This window comes from Corvus hawaiiensis, chromosome 9 (genome assembly GCF_020740725.1).
Source record: "Corvus hawaiiensis isolate bCorHaw1 chromosome 9, bCorHaw1.pri.cur, whole genome shotgun sequence".
NCBI classification, from domain to species: domain Eukaryota; kingdom Metazoa; phylum Chordata; class Aves; order Passeriformes; family Corvidae; genus Corvus; species Corvus hawaiiensis.
This window is the reverse complement of record NC_063221.1, coordinates 23205321-23222370: the sequence shown is the minus strand read 5'-3', so window position 1 is coordinate 23222370 and position 17050 is coordinate 23205321. Positions and strand designations below refer to the sequence as shown.

Sequence of the window (17050 nt, the reverse complement as noted above, 5' to 3'; positions counted from 1 at the left end):
CGAGGACAGTGGTTACAAGCCCTGACACCAGCTCCCGGGGCGTCCAGAAATGAAGAGAGAAGACACGAGGCATCTCTGGCATGGCAGAGATGACGTGAAGACTGGCCGGATGGCCGCGGCTGCACGGGGAAACATTTTGGAGGAGAAAACAGCCCCAGCCCTCCCCCTCAAACGATCAATTAAAAGCCATCCTTCTGCCGAGAGCGGGCGAGGACAGCAAATGAGGGCTGCGAGGAGCAGTGCCCGGCCGGGCTCTGCATGACAATTGATGGGAAGGGGAGGCCGGGGGAGGCAACCCTATCCCTCCCCTCACCATGGTGATTAGGTATTCTGAGTGCACCAGATAGCCCCAAATAACAGAAAGAGAAATACAAACTGGAGACCGGCAGATCCAAGGGAGGCCAGATGGCCCCACAGCCGGCAGGGGCTGCTCCCATCCAGCCCTTCCCCACTTTTAACTGTTCAAACATTTCTTTATCCCGACAAGACAATTAAGCCGAACAGCATGGAAAGGAGTCTCGGCAACCGCTTGCAGAGAGGGAGGGAAGGTTGTTGCCAGAAAAGCAGGAAAAGGAGGTAACTGCTGCGTGCTCCAAGACCTCCCTCCATGCAGTACACTTTACTCCACGAGGATGGCGAGTATTTGGTGGAGCAACAGGGATGGATGCATGGTCATCATCCCTGCTACTGCTACTGCCCATCTGCCTGCCCAGCCCTTCCAAAATTCCACTGCTGCTTCTTCACTCCTACATTACGCAGGGGACTGCACGACAGAAAGAAACATTCCACTCGATTTATTTCATTATTTCACAAGCAGAGTTAAGCTTGCAATTTCCCATGGTCATGGCTGATTATCATTAGCAACAAAGCATCACTTCATGTTAGACCCCAAATTTTACCAGCCTTGGAAGTGGTGCATCCCAGCAGGAAGAGCTGTGAGCAATGGACGTGTGGACACATGCATTCCCCCTCCAATCTATTGTTCCCCCACAAAAAATAAACCTTCTTCCCCGCAGCACATGTACATAGACACACACAGCTCTCTACACAGGTCATAACATAAAACCCAACACACACGTCTGAGCGGGTGGGTGACATCACAAACAGCCCTCGATCTGATTTCCAAAGCACCACATTATTCAAGAATTCATGCTGTGATCATCATAGCCCTGATGTCCATCACCTGAAGTGCAATTTACATTTCATCGATAACAAACCAGTTGTTCCAAAAGGAAAACTAACTGCATGCTAGAGATGCTCTTTAAAACCCCAAAGTGGAATGAACAAACCCCAAAGAGCTCACGAATACATCACACAACTTCTCCTGCAGTAAAGAAACCAGTTGCAGCACAAACTATGTCCAAGGTGAAATATGATTATCAAAAATAGTAATAATCAAAATAATGTTAATAGAATCACTCCTACTACACTCAGCAGATCCAAGGGAAGAGCAAGGATCCTAGCCTGCTCCCAACTCAAATGTTCATCCCCTGGGCACAGCAGGAGCTGGGCAAGAGCCGCCAGCAGGAGCAGGGAAACAGACTTGGAGAGCCAGACTCTGGCCAGAGGATGGAAACTGAATCAGTGACCAGGATGCAAAGGATCACCTTCACACATTGGTCTGTGCTCCACAAGAAGTCACAGACAACACATGATGGAGACCAAGCAGCAGACAGTAATGGGAAACCATCTTCTGTGGTTCCAGGGAGGCTGGGGGCACGGGCAGCCCCATGGGGATGGCAGAGGTCTCTGCTCTGATAAGGTCCAGCTCTTTGCCAGGAGGTCCCAGCTTCGGCACTGACCTCTGCCTGTCACTTTGTGAGAAAGCAATGCCACAGGAACCGAGTACAGAAGGACACTGAGACAGATTTTATTAGAAGTAAAAAACTAGGAATCTTTCTTTTTTCCCCCTGATTTTAAAATAGGGCTATAGATCTCTTTTGCAGAAAGGAACATGCCATTTATTTCCACTCCTTCTAGGAATCTCAATTATTGTACGCTTATTAAAGCAAACCCATAAAATATGTCTTCCAGTGCCTTTAACACATGCTTTACAAGAAGCTCCTAAACTCTAACAAATGGCATTATTTTTCTCAGTAAGCACCTAAGGGAATGGGCCCATCCAGTGCATGGTATGTCTGCTTATCCCTGGAAAGACTCCACTTTTCCACACGCTCCCTGCACACTCCATCACTCCGGATGTCCTGAATACTCACATTTTACAGCAAGAGACAACTAACCTAAATGCAGACATCTCAGCCCAATTTGCTGATTAACAAAGAGTGCAGTCCCACCCAAAAGCACCCCAAAAATGCTGTCCTTTTGTGGGATGCCGGGTATGGGTCCAAGCAACATCCTGCTTTAAAAGTAAGGAAAGGTTCATGCAAAAGGCTGAGAAACCTCTCCTGCATAAACACATCTCTTATGGGACCAGGTGCTAATCTGAAATACACCAGCAAATATCCCAAATAATTTTACTGAATTCTGCAAATTTCTTCCACTGGTGAAAACAGGCTGAGACTTTCCTCCCATGACACAGAGGACTAAACATGCACCTTCCAAACACTCCTTAATGTGAAAATGTCTCACTTTGATCCTTCTTTTCTTGCAAAGTCTTCCAAGCAAAAACCTATTTTTCAGGGAAATTAAAACTCAGTGATTAAATTTTATTTAAAAAAAAGGGGGGGGGAAACTTTCTCTAGAAAATCACCCTTTAAGCTATGAGATAAAATAAATATTTTAATGATCTATTCAAAAAAGGCTCCTGTGCGGTGGAACAGAATACTACGCAGGGCAATCATAGTAATTCAGCTTCCATGTAATACAAACCCTTTCAGCAATCTGAAAAATCCACCGAAATGGTGAAGCTTTGCAAACATGAAAAGCACCTGTTAGATATGGTAAAGTGTTGCTGATCTATGAAAATTTTACAATTTTTGCTTGCAGTTGTAGAAAAGCCCAATTACATTTTTACTTTGAAGCTACAGCCACCTACCTGCTCCATAAGGAGCACAAGTAGGCAGCTTTTACAAAGGGATATACATAACAGTTACACAAGGAATCCACAAAACTTCTCAGAGACAACAAACCTCCCAAAGGACACATTTCTACAGAAACTCCAAAAATATATCTGCAAATGTTAATGCAAAAGAGGATCACCATTCTATCTGCAAACTGTGATCTCTTGAATTTTTCACTTCAGAAGTTTCTGTTTTCTGATGGTCAGCATCAACGACCATTAGGATCCTCTAAAAGCTCCACCACTTGCTCTCAGCCTCCAGCAAACACACCCATACATGTGTATGCACACACCAAATAAATTTGCCATCTTAATGGAGCGAAATTTCCATGGTGCAGTATCCATATGTGATGGGAATATGATACAGAGCCAACAGACATATTTAGTGTACATCATCCCGGTAGCTACAGAAGAATTTTAATGTCAATGAAGTATCAGGGATGTTGCATTTGCTCAGCTCTACCGTGCAGAAAAGCATCTTGAAGAGATTGAACATGGTAACAAAAACAATGCAACAAAACACCTTCCACTTCTGCCCAAGTTTTCCAAGCTATCTGCAAAGTTTTTATTCTGCTTCGTTTCCCTGGCAAGTCCCCTGCCATGGCACTGGCAGCGGCACTGGCAGCAGCGCTGGCAGCCGGTGTCACCCTGCCTGCATCTGTGCAAAGCCCTGTCTGCTCCCCGAAGGAGAGGAACCACGTTCGGCACACGCTCTTGGCAGAGGCAAAGCACAGCAATGGATGTGGATGCGTCTGTCTGTCCGCAGCTGTGCTCCATGTGGTCTAATTCATTTAACAGATTTACTTCTTTAAATGGGGTATCTGACAGGATTTTGCCAGCAAGATCCATAGCAGCTGATGTGCTCTAAATTCATTTAGCCAGCGGACTCTCTCCTCCGCTGCTATCTCTCAGAGTACTCTTTCGAGCAAGCTTCATTTTCACAGCCAGGTTATATCGATAAGGGAAAGAGCATCAACAAAGATGTCTCTAAGCCTTGCCATCTCACCTGCCTCCCCCATGGATAATTATATTACCAGCTTCCACACATCCACACGTGCTCCCACCTACAGCTACTTCCCCTCCGGACCCAAAAGGAGAGAAAGGAGATGCTGAACAATGAAAGGAGCTTACGGCACAAAAAGTAGCACAGTCGGGGGTGGATCAGAAGGAGAGGGGGGAGAGACACAAGAGATCACACTGGTACTGCGAGAAATACACGGCTCCTGCCTTCAGTGGGAATTGTCCTACCCTCACAAAAGCGGACAATGAAAGACACACTTGCAGCATATTTCAAAACCAAAGAGCGATGAATTTAAAAGGCAGGTTGATTTTATGATGACTTTTATTGAAAAGGTACGCTGGGTTTAGGCAGATGTCTTTTAGCGCTGGTAAGTTAGCACAGTGCCTAATTCAAGGAGACAGCCTGAGGAAGCAGCGCCGACAGGGGAGAGAGAGCCACAATGTCTCTATTACTCTCCTCAGTATCATAAAGGGGAGAAGAAAAATCACATCTGAAAGGGAGAGGAAGCAACGGTGCAGTAGGTTTTTGTTTTAAAATAAAAGTAGTAATAATAACAACAACAATAATAAAGTTGTTTTCTATGAATAAAATTCAGTAGAACAAAGGAGCCCATGTGAAAAGCAAACCACTCACTCCGTGATTACATGTCTGGGCTTACAGAAAAACTCTGATCGTAAGTTAGCACTCCTCCTTGGGGCACCACGCTCTGTTGCCCCCAGGCCACTCCCCATTGTGGATCACCTCCCAGCTCTGCAGACCTAGAAGCCTGCCCTTCATGAAGGACAGCTCTGCCCCTACGTGTGGCAACACCACAAGGGACAAAGTGATGGGGGAACAGGGAGTTAGCCCTGAACAAGTGGACTGGGTTCCTTTAGTCCGATTGCTGGCCTGCAAAAGGGCACATCACCTTTCAGTGGGCATCAAAATGGGGGAAACACTCAGAGAAAGCACATGATGCAACAGCTTATTGAACTGTAAGAACAATTTGTGTTTGTCTTAAAGAGGGAGCTCAGTGGCCAAAAATATTCTTGAGTTAACCAGAAGAAAAGGAACTTTTGTCCTAACCTGAGGCATGAATCCTGACAGTCAGTAATGCATTTGCTCTAAGAATGGTGTGCATGAAGAAAAGGTCAGAAAGAAACACCTGAAGAAGCAGGGGACACATGCTTGCTGCAAGGTTTGGGGAAGTTCCTGGCTACACATTCCAACTGCATCCTTGTTTACATACATACATGTACCAGCACCCACAGCCTCACACTGGTGCACGGACAGCTTTCTGCGTGGTCAACATCGCCTCTCCAGCTGTTTGCTGGAAGGTGAGTTTCCTTCAAGAGCACCTCACCTTAAAATCTGTCAATGTCCTTTTGGAAGAACAAGGCGGTATTGCATGGCTGAGCTCAGCAGGCAGGAAAGGCTGCTTTGCCTCTGCCTCCAGTAAGTCTCACAGCACTGCGGGACAATCACCTGTTGAGTATCTCAACAAGGCACAGTTAAAGAGCCACCAAGTCAACAAAGGTACTTACATCTGTCACTTCGGTCTTCGGGACTGGATGAGGTCTCACGGTCAGAAATGAGGCCAGAAACAGCAAAGATCTTCTTCCCTGTATCATCAACTTTGAGGGAGCCAGGGGAGCTGGAGGGGAGCTGGGTGCCAAACTCGTACTCCTTCCCATCAGTGTCCGAGAAGCGCAGATGGGGTGAGTCAGTGTCATGGCAGTTTTTCAGGCGCTTGGCCGGGGTAAAAGCTGACTGGTAGCTCTCCCGGTCTTCAGTAGATGCAAAGGGGCGGAAAGCCCCGACGCCGCTGTGGTTCAACATACTGATCGGGGTGCAGTCCAGGTTGGGGGGTGCAAACTGGGGGTGGAGGTGAAGCAAGGATGGAGGAAAGTCACGGTTTGCAAATGCTCCCGGCACCCCGCCTTGGCGGTGATACATGGAGGCAAAAGTATATGAGCCATTGGTAAAGGGAATATGCACGTCCTTATCTGCTGACACGGGGACCCCAAAAGGCCTTGGCTGCTGGCAGGGAATGGAAGCATCACGGCTGGCTTCGGCAGTGGAGGCGAGAACCATCAGTGCTGGGGAGGCCAGTGGGTTGGGGAGATAGGGTGAGTTCTCCATCTTGAACGCTGCCCGGTGTAAGTCCATCGGAGTCTCTTTCCTCAGCAGGATCACAAGCAGAATGATCTTCCCTGGAAGGAAAGCAAAGCGATGCCTAGGAATGGAGTGGGGAAAATTACTGGAGCATCATCACCCTTCGAACACTGCAAGGAAACAGAAAGGGAAAGAAAACACAACCAATTAGGTTTCTGCACTCGTTTCTCTGGGATGCTCCAGCAGCAGGGTGGCCACATGTGTTACAAGCCACCGGCCGGAGATGCGCCACTGTTCTCATTCAAGAAAATCAATAGACAACTTCACACACTACTGGAGTCGGCCCTGGCCCTCCAGGTTAAAGGGTATCATCCAGTGCAGATGGATGAAAGGCAAACCAAACATAATAACATGCAGATTTAATAATGCACTAATAAAAAATGTTCAGTCTAAAATTAACATAGTAACTCCAAATTATAACTGGAATTTTATATGGCAAGCGGCACATATATATATAACCGCAATAAACTTAAGAAAGCCTCCACGTACACACATCCTGCTATTTGCTTGGGGGTTGTGGGTGTATAACCAACATAAAAACATCCATTGTACATAGTTACCCAAATCAGCCAGCACACACAGTTATACTGTACACGATGCTTGAGACGTACGTAACTGACAGGTATTTTCTCTCACTCTCACAGTACATATGGGTAGATGTGTACTTGCACACACAGTGCTCCATACCATCATATATATGTATGCACACCATTGGAATGTAGGAATGTGGCTGTGGCCGGGTGCGTGTGTATAGCACAAACACCCACGCGTGCACACACGGTCCCCAAGAGCCAAAAGAGAAGAGACTTCCCCAGTAAAATGCCTGGCGTCTCTGACAATACTTAAAATCATAATGGGTGCTTCTGCCATCTGATCTCTGCAAGCGTCTGCCTTTCGGGTCGGGGACAAGAGAGGATGGATCAGTAATTTTAGTTCCTAATGCACTCACTCTTAAGTAGATTTGTAAACTGCCCTGGATGTGCCATTAACATTTAGAGGGAAATGTTAACAAAATTTCTGCCTCGCATCTTGCTGAGCCTCCCAGGTTGGCTGCAGCCACCCACCCAGCCACAACCCCCTCCCAGGGTGAAAGAAAGGAAAATCCTTCTTTCTCTATCTCCCCCAGTTCGCAGTGCCTTTTTGTGTTGTTATTTTCTCCCCCAATCAATCTCATGCCTTTTCTTTTAAGCTTCCGCCGCCTGCCATTCAGGCCCCACAACCCAGCTTAAAATACAAGGACTATAACTTTGAAACAATATACTAGCCGCTGGAGCTCAAAGGGCCAGAAAAATCATATAATAATAAAAAGCTGTTACAAATTGTGCCTCTTAAATCCAGAGGGTCAAACATCTCAAATAAAACTTAGTGAAAGAGTGTCTCCCTAATGGAGTGCCTTTTGTACTCCATGAATGAGGGAGCCTAGGTTAACAAAGTGTATGAAATCCAGTCTGGGGCTTTAATGCAGTTCAGTGATAGCATTTCCTCTCTCCCATCCTGTACCCACTGCTCCACTGACTGTTATGAATTGTGAAGATGAGTGGACATCATCTCTCTGCTTCCTCATTTGGCACCCATCCTTACAGACATCATTGCTAAATTACCAGATTATGTATCTCGCATTAACGGATTTGCTCTCTTCCAAATTTTAAATAACTTTCTCGTTGAGTTCTTGCCACAGAGAGCAAGGGGGAGAGGAAGAGTGAGGGATGCCAAGGGCAGCCTGGTCAGCACTGCAGTCCTGGGTACACTTGCTCTGCTGCTTCACATGAGGCTGATCAAAAACTGGAGGTCAGAAAACTGCAGCCACTAGCAAATTTAGAGTTGTTTGGGGCTTATATAACCATGTAAATATAAATATATATATATATACACACACACACACAATTATATATTCAAAGAGATGCATGCAAATAAGCCACTGTTCTCAGAAAAAAATGATCATTAACATGGAAGCAAAACTGGGCAATCACAGAAAAATACAAATTTCCAGGGAAAAAAAAAAAAGGCAACCACCTCTGCCTGCTTTTCTATTTTTGCTGGTGCTTTCACACCATTACGTTAAATGTATTTCATAAATTAGTAATCTGGCCGCAACACTTGACACTCCTGTAGGATACTGTGAATCACTATGGCCGTTTATTCGTTTGCAAACTTCATTACACCGGGAATAAATCAACACATTACAATATCTCAGCCAGCCAAATTTAATTTTTTTTCAGCTCCCACTTCCTTTTTCGTTCTCTCTTGCTCCCTTCTCGCCCAGCACCTCCCCACCCCCCAGCAACACGGACAGATTAGGCTGCAGCGGACCAGTCATTATGAAAATCTATCGTTAATACACTCCCAATGTCAAAATGTCATAGGTTTAAATACAGAACCCAAAAATAAGAAAACTAACTGACCTTCTTAATTAAAAAATATGGATTGCAGGGTAATCAGCTGGAGGGAACATTTGGGTGCTGGGAAGGCAGTGGGCACAGGTGGAGTGAGGAGCTGCTACTTTTCTGCCTCTATGCTGATTTTTTTTAATTTAGCACCTCGCGCAAATCCAGATTAAAATAACTCCAGCTATTGATCTGAGCAGTGGAATTGACATTAATTTTAGTTCACTTCTCACTTTGCAAAGGGATCAATAGGAAGTAATAACAGCTGACATCCCCGCTGAAAGGAGGAGAAAAGACGGGCTAGAGACAGAAATCGAAAAGCAACCAAATAAATCAGCAGCTACTTTTCCACGGCATCAGACAAACTCCAAACAGATTGCAAAAAGTCTTTGTTGAATTAACTAAACAAGGAGTAGAGGGAGGGAGGGTGGAGATCAATCCAGGAAGCTGCATAAACTGTCTACCAAGTATGAAGGTTAGATGGACATACTGAAAACTAACTCTGATTTTTTTAGCATTATTTTTTTCATGGCTACCTATTTGCATAGTTATTGGCTTTTAGAGCTACCCTGTTTAAGGTGTACACAAATTACCTGTGTAATCGTGCATGTTCCTAATAACGAGGCTAAATACACCACAACCAAGGCAAATTGTAGCAAGAGCCTTTAGCTCTGAACCATAAAAAAAAAATCTCTCACCAAGGAACAAGTAGTAATCAGTTCTCTATGGCTTAGTTTTGAATCCTGTGCTTACAAAGGTTGTAGCACTGTGCTGCATTAGTTAAGAGGGAAGTCTGATAAAAGTAGAAGCCATGACAGAGCTGCATTTATCAGGCATCACAAACACCCACCAAGTGGAGAAAACAGCAGTGACCACTGGTTTGAAGTGTAAAACCCTCTTGCTAATCAGCCTGCAAAGAAACGCGCTCATATGCAAGCACATGCACACCCCATACACAGCCACCAGATCTGCAAATCTTTTACTAAATGTTACTCAGAGTTCCTATTACTAAATCACCTCTCTGCTATCGATTAAAATAAATAAAACACACCACTCTGGTTTCTACAACAGGTTGCATTTTTGTGGTCTCTCAACCATTTCCAAATGCCAGAGATTAAAGTAATGGGGCAAATTAACGTCTTTCTCCCTCCAGGGAAAAAAAAAGTTTTCTTGGGGAAAAAAAAATTAATTAACAAGCTATAGGGAAGGAAAAAAAGATTAAAACATTAGGAAATCCAGGAAAATTGATGATGCATGTAAATTAGGAAATACCCAGGAAAAAAAGTCACAATATCCATTTACATTAAAAAGTTTTTTCCCATAAATGTCAAGTAGGAATTTAGAAATATGCTCTGCGTAGAAAAGCCAAAGATTATAAAACAAAATAATGCCAGCTGTTTGGGGATTTAAGTGCTCAAATGGATTATATATTTGAACCAAACTGGATTTCCTTATAATAAATAAAACAAATGCAAGCTCGAAAGCCAACAAAGGAGAGCTCTCATCACTGGATTAAGATACAAAGGAAAAACAGTTAATTTTTTTTTTCCAAGGCGTGAAATATGCCAACTGCAGCCGCACACCCGGACAGCTGCTGTGGAAATCGGTTTAAGGGGAAAAGGAAAAAAATTAGGAGCGCGGTGAGCGGAGGAGGCGGCGGCGGGGGTCGGGCGGAGTGGCTCCGGCCCCGGTCCCGGCCCCAGCCCTGGACCTGGACTGCGCCCGCTTCTGTTTGGCCGTAAACTTCTTCTTCAAAAAATTTAAAAAAAAAAGAAAAATTAAAACCCTTTTACTTTTTTTTTTTTTTTTTTAATAAAAAAACGCGGGGAAAAGCCCCCGGGCCTGGAGGGCGCTCCCGCGGCGGCGGCTGCCGGAGGTAGGAAGAGCCGAGGGTTTGGGAAGAGGCAAACAGAGAAAGAAGGGAAAAAAACCCAACCCACAGCCTACCGATGGGTTTGCTGCCGCTTCGCCCCCGGCCCGGATTCCCGGCCACGCTTCCGACTTGGCGAAATCCGAACGAAAACCGCGGGCGGGCGGCGTCGCTCCGGGGGAAGCCCCGCTCCGCCGGGCAGCGCGGGCGGCGGGCGCGCCCCGGCCCCGGGCACCAGCCCCTCACGGCCCCTCACGCCCCCCGCGGGCGGCCAACCGGGCTGGCACTCGCTCGCCGCCCCCTCTCCCTCCCGCTCCCGGCTTTTCTCTCCCGCCCGAGGAGATTGTTCAATGAACCCAAATAAAATAAAATCCGTCGGGGGTGAGCCCCGGGCTGGAGCCTACCGACGCCGCCAAGCCCCACCGCTCCGCGCTCCCCGCCAGCGCATTAAACAGGTGTTTGGCGGGGCCGGGGCTGAGGGCCCGGTCCGGCCCGGCTTGGCCCGGTCCGGCTCGCTCCCGCCCGGCCCCGCACGTCCCGCCGGGAAGCGGCGATCGGGACGCAGCCGGGGCGGCTCGTCTCCTGCCGCCTCGGGAATTATTCACTCCCGGGGAGGGCAACGGGAGGGGGCACCGCCAGCCCGTTCCATACAGCCCGTTAAGTCGCCTTTCCACCCCTCCACTTTTTCTTCCTCTTTAAAACCCGAGTTACAAAGATCATCAAACGCGAAGATGCCCAGAGTTGTTTGGATTTATTGCAACAATCACTTACCATACACATTTCCTGTGTGGAAGGATAAGCATTCAATACAACTCTTTAAGTAGACAGTTCCTAATGATTTCATTGTGGTCAACCAGATGGTTTTTATGTATTTAGATCTGAAGGTGAAGAATTATTTTCCATGCTTCCAACCTATTTACAGACTTCCCTGGTCTAGAGCTGGGGTTGTTGCTTAAAAGAAAGAAAATCCTGCAATTTCTCGATCGCATCGCTGGATGATCCAGAAAGTTTTCTAAAGAACCTAAAGCAAAAACAGGGATAATTCCTTTCACCTCTTCTGGCTTTCCAAGCTACGCCATTCACATGTGGAGTAATTTTAGCTCATTCGTTGAATAACGCTGCCAATTTAAACCGCCTCTCTACCTTTGTTTTATCTGCAATAATAAAACCAGAACAACACCGCATGTGAGATCCAGGCACTTGATTCCTACCTGGAAGCAGCCAGGGGCAAGGGCGGCAATCTTTTAGAGATGAAGGACCCGAAGAGGGGCGAGGATGTTGGATAAACTTCAGCCGCGTCCAAAATTAAGCTAAGTGCGACTTAACAACGAGTGGCAGAAAAAAAAATATCGGTCTTTGAGCGGGGATCGCGCATTTTGGGGACGGCTTAAAACTAAAGTTCACCCGGGGACTGCACGATCCCAAAAATGAAAGCTTCGGAGTAAATAAAATTATTGGCTGGGCAGTGTTGCTTGAACGCACAGAGACCCTGGCGGCTGTTTTGGTTTTGGGCTGGTTTTGGTTTTTGTTGTTTGGTTTGGGGGTTTTTTTCCCCAGATACTTTTATTGCAAAATAAAAGACTGAGTTTTTATATTTTAAAGGGAAAAAAAACCCCACAAACAAAAAAAATCCCAAACCAACAAACCCCTGGGTAGGTGCGTGGATCTGCTTGTTTCCTTTAAAAAAAGTTTTTGTTTTGCAGCTGCTGGGAAATGAAATTGTCGCTGCCCAGAGCGACCGCGGAGAGAGCGAGCGCCGGGAGCAGCGGAGGGAAGCGAGGAAATAACTGCCCGGCTTGCCCCACCGAAAAATACGGAAGAAAAAAGAAAAGGAAAAAAAAAAGAGTTTTTAAAAAATGATATCTATCGGGAGCAAGGGATCTGTGCCAGTCTCCGGGTCCGGCCGGGCTCCCCCTCGCCGTGCGCGGTCCCCAGCCGGGCTGCCGCGGCGGTCCCCGGCACCTGATCCCCCTGGTGGCTACCGGTCCCCCTCGGAAAGCCACCGGGGGGGCGGGGGGGGGGAGATCCAGGCAGCTCGGGGCTCTCCGAGGGTGCGGGGGGGGGGGGGGGGGGGGGGCCCTTTTATCTGCCTTTCCCCTCGGCATTACCATGCCGATCCCCACCCACCCGGCCCTCCCCGCGGCCGGCGCGGCTCCCCGCCGCCTCCGAGCTGCCCGGCTTCCCCGGCGCTGGGGAGGGAGAAGGAGGAAGGGGGAAAGGGCGCGGGGGCTGGGATGGAGGTAGGGGAGGGGGGGGTTGAAACTTGCCCTGCAAAGTTTGCGTGTGGCCGGGCGGGCGCGGTGGCCGGTACTCACGGTGCGGCTGGCGGCGGGCGCTGCGCGGAGCTGGCGGCGTGCGGGGAGCGGGGCAGTCCCGGGCGTGCTGGCCCCGCTGCCCGCCCGCCGCTCGCATGTAGCAGCGCGGGAGGCGGCGGGGGTGCGAGGGAAGGAGCAGTGCTGCCTCTCAGTGCCGGCTCTCATCAGTGAATGAGCCTCCACTCTCCGAGGGGCTCCCGCCGCACACACACACGCACACACACGCGCGCACACACGCACACATACACTCGCACACACACGGAGCCGGGCTGAGCACTGCATACATTAGGACACTCGGGCAGTATGGGAAATGCAGTCCAGGACCGGCGCCCACCCGCCGGCTGCCCGCCAGCCGTGGCCCCCGGAGTTGCCCAAACGGGGCGTCGGGGGCTGCTCCTCTCCCAAGGGCGCCGCTTCTCCTCCCAGTCCCGCCGTGCCGGCCTCGCCCACCCGCCTGGCACCGGTCACATTTTCCACCGTGCAGCTCCCTCCCGAATTGCAGCGGGACGCTGCTGGGCCCCCTGGGCGGCAGCTTCTCCGCTCCGGGGCAGCCCCGTGCCCTTCCGGCCCTGAGGCAGCCGAGTCCCCTCGGGATGCCCATGGGGACGAAGCCTTCTCTCATGCACCCTCCGCTATCTTCTGGCATGGGATGGGCACGATTTCCAGGGGTGGGCATCATCCCCAAACTTGCCTTGGACAGCCTCAGCAGAGCCAGAGAGCAAATTAGGGACTTAACACTCCCAGTGTTTCCCAACTGCGGCACGCACGCACGTACGGCACTCACACTGCTATTTTAATGTTTCCTGAATGCACGTTGCAGCTCTGCACAAACCCTTCTGCACACACGCTCCACCTCGGCCACAGGCAACTTCCCTGCCAGCCCTAGGAGTGTCCCGAACAAAAACTGCCAGTCATAGGAAATGGAAGAGCCAGTTTTAGATGGGGACTCAAAAGAAACACTTGTCTCATTGTTTCTTGTGAAGTACACCAAACATTGATCCAAGAGACTTATTTGTTTTGCTCAAGAGTGAAATGTTTTGAGTTTTTTCTTCAAGTACTAAATATTTTCAGGTTGTTCTTAAAAATAGTGAATGGGCAGCATTTTATGGCTCTTCTCTAATTCTGCACTGGCATTCTCAAAATACAACTGTGCTATGTGACATACACTGAAAAAAGAAGTCCTCTCCGTGAGCATCATCAACCACTTGGGCTATATTCTGTGTATGAGAGCAAGAGGGATCACATGCTTATGTCATCCAACAACTTTTGTGTAAGCAGTGACTCATGACTGAAGTATATGGGCTGAGTTTACCTGTTACTCCAGGATCACTGAATGCACCAGCCCCTATAAAACTGTCCACAGGCACAGCATGAAGCGTGTCCTCAGGCCTTAACTGGGTGCAGACAGTGATGGTTTGCTTCTTGCTGGACTGAAACTCACCCATCCTTCCTGCAGCATTTCAGAGGTAGGTCTTATGCAGAGTGCTTGCATGACTTTTGAATGATAAAATCTTTGGAAGTGTTAGAAATAATAATAATAATAATAATCTTTCTTATTTTCACACTTAAATTTTATAAATAAAACAATGTGCATTTCAAGCTTCTCAACTCAGGAAGAAAGCACCTGGGTGAAGGAGCTTCGTGTACGTTCTTGACATAATCACCAGCTCAGCCCTGTTCCCTGCTCTGACCTGCAGCACAACCAGTGAGAGGCTGATGATACCAAAAAAAGCCTGCTTCCCTTCAAGGCATCTGCTCCACTGTTGCTTTCCTGCACACCGTGTGCAAGAGCAAGGAGAATGGGAATGCAGGCAGCAAGCACTGCCTTCTCCCATGGATCAGCCATGGCACAATGGTAAAAGTGGGCTCAGATTCCAGAACTCCTTTTCTGCTTTGTGTAAAAACTGGCATTTGGATAGTCCAGGTAAAAATCTCTCACAGATTTGAGCAAACATAATTGTGCATGTATTTTGCTCATCAGTAACACCTTGTAGTTACCCTCTGATTAACCAAAGTTATAATTTTTTTGTGTTGGTCATTTCAAACACCTCTTTGGAAACAGCTGCCCCACAGGCTGTGCATAGAGACATGTCTCAACACCTGAGTCCTGCCATTTTGTGTGGGGACTCTGAATTAGTTGGCACCACACACATTTCCATCCTGCAGCATGCTCCTCACCAAAAGCATCAACAGTTCAGGACTTCAGTAAATATTCCACAGGGTAGTGTAGATGAGCCACATTTTAAATAACATCAGAGTTTGACACACTTCAGGAAGCCACATTAAAAACCATCCCTTATCTCCCAGGGATCCTGAGGAAAACATTCAGTCACAACCCAGCTTGTGCTACAGCTTCACCATCAAAATTACAGAATTCCAGGGGAAAAAAGTGCTCTTATTATAAAGCTGTATTTTCAGTACTTACAACATCATGAAAAATGATCTCTCAGATTTAAACTTCTTTCTTTTGTTCTTAGCCAAAAAGCAATTTTTTTTTTTTTAGTCTTTCAATTTCTTAGTATGGAAAAAGGGATCTGACTTCTGCACCAGTGTCCAATTTATGCTAGCTGAGAACCAAGCTCTGTGTTTTGAGGCTTGAAAAAAAAGGCAGCTTTATTTAACTTTATGTTACTGCATCATCACACACAAACTTAATACAGCTTGGATTCAGGGAACAAATCTGGCATTTAGCTAGCTTCTGTGAGCAATGTCTTCAGAGGAAAATAAGAAGATACAGTCAAGTTATTTATATTTGTAATTACCATTAATCTGTATTACTAATGAGGATTTTGATCCTGAAAATGGATCCATAAACATGGACTCCTGCACCACTATGGAGCTGTGATATGCACAGAGGCCCATAGGAAAATTTTCCACTGAAATATATATGCTACACTGATTATTTGGGCCTCAAAATAACTTTGAACATCTGATTTAACTTTGTGTGTATTGCTCATCTCTAAGAGTAATAGGGGACACCTCCAGTTGTGGGGTTTTTTTTAACTTAATACTAAAGCAGAATTTGAGATTGTTACAGGCTATCACAGTGCTGTCCCTTCCCGTTGCAAATGCTGTTCTAAATACTGAAGTCTAAATTAATATATACAATCCTGAACCTACAGGGTTGATTGGATGCACTTAACTTTATGCATACAGATTTCAATAGGATTACTAATAATACATAAAGTCAAGTGTAGATGTAAATTCCACCATGAACAGTGCCTTGACTGGAAGTCTGCTGTATTCTTACAGTACCAATGTACATTCTTAAAACAAGACATCCCCTCACTCATCATTATGTCCTCTAGTTGCTATTGTATAAAATAAGATTGAGAAATGTGATAAACTGTAGCAGCAATGGCAGAAAGCAAGGGGCAGACTGTGTCACGTGTGTACCTGCAGCACATTGGGATCCTATGAGAGGGCGGTGCATTTGTTGGGAGCTGCCCTATTCGGTCCTCCAAAAAGTGACACCCCAAAGAAGTGGTGAAATTCTCCAGTTATGGACCTACGTCCTGAAGTCACTGGCACCATCACCACCCATAGCTAGACCCAGACCGTTCCTTGCATCCCATCATCTGCAGTATGGGTGGAGGAGGGGAAGATGGCAAACGAATTACTTAACTAATTAAAAATGAACTTTTTCTCGCAATTAGTCTCGGAGGCGGCAGTCGCTCCCAGCGGGGTGTGGGTGGCTGGCTGCCGTGTGTAATGTCCATGCCCTCTGCTGGCTATAGCCAGCGTGTCTCAGCTGCGTGCCACCGCCACCCTGCCCTCGCCGCTGCGACAGCGGCCACTCCGGGAAGGGGGTGCTGGGCAAGGCTGCCAGTGCCAGAAGTCCCTGCTGTCCAAATGATTTTATCCCCTGGTTTTGTCAGAGCTGTGACCCTGGTTTAAGCATCCCTAAGCTGGTGGCTACATTCCAGGAGAACAGGAGCTTGGAGGCTCTGCAGTTAGTCATGTCTCACTCTGATGCTATTAGCAAGGACATCTGAGAGGAAGGTTGACTTATGAGTTTGGGAGTATTATTCTGGTTTTAGCAGCTGATCTGGGCTTTACTCTAGTGGTTGGTGTAAGGATTGTCCCAGAGCTCAGGAGAGATAACATGGGATCTCCATCTTCTGAGCCATCTGTGGCTGCCCTCTGCCAGACCCCTCTCTCTTCAGAAGAAGAATTTGGCAGAGGCAGGGCTGAAATCATACTATCTGCCAGAAATTTGAAATTTAGAGCTGGCACGCTCTCGGTGACTAGTCTTCCCAGAATGAGAAAAAAGTCCTTTAAATGACT

At 47.3% G+C, this 17050-nt stretch overlaps 1 protein-coding gene across 6 annotated transcripts in view; it reads right to left on the bottom strand.

Moving 5' to 3' along the window:
* Nucleotides 1–12001, bottom strand: part of RNF220 (ring finger protein 220) — a 220625-nt gene extending 208624 nt beyond the window's left edge. For 2 of the 6 annotated variants that reach the window (XM_048312577.1, XM_048312576.1), the window contains exons 1-2: nt 11660–12000; nt 5564–6304 (exon numbers count right to left, since the gene is read on the bottom strand). In XM_048312577.1, coding sequence (XP_048168534.1) covers nt 5564–6188 — 625 coding nt within the window. In that variant the 5' untranslated portion in view covers nt 6189–6304; nt 11660–12000. Of the gene's footprint in view, nt 1–5563; nt 6305–10525; nt 10608–11219; nt 11461–11659 lie in introns of those variants that run through there. The other 4 variants (XM_048312572.1, XM_048312578.1, XM_048312573.1 and 1 more) reach the window with 4 other exon arrangements.
* Nucleotides 12002–17050: the final 5049 nt, after the last annotated feature.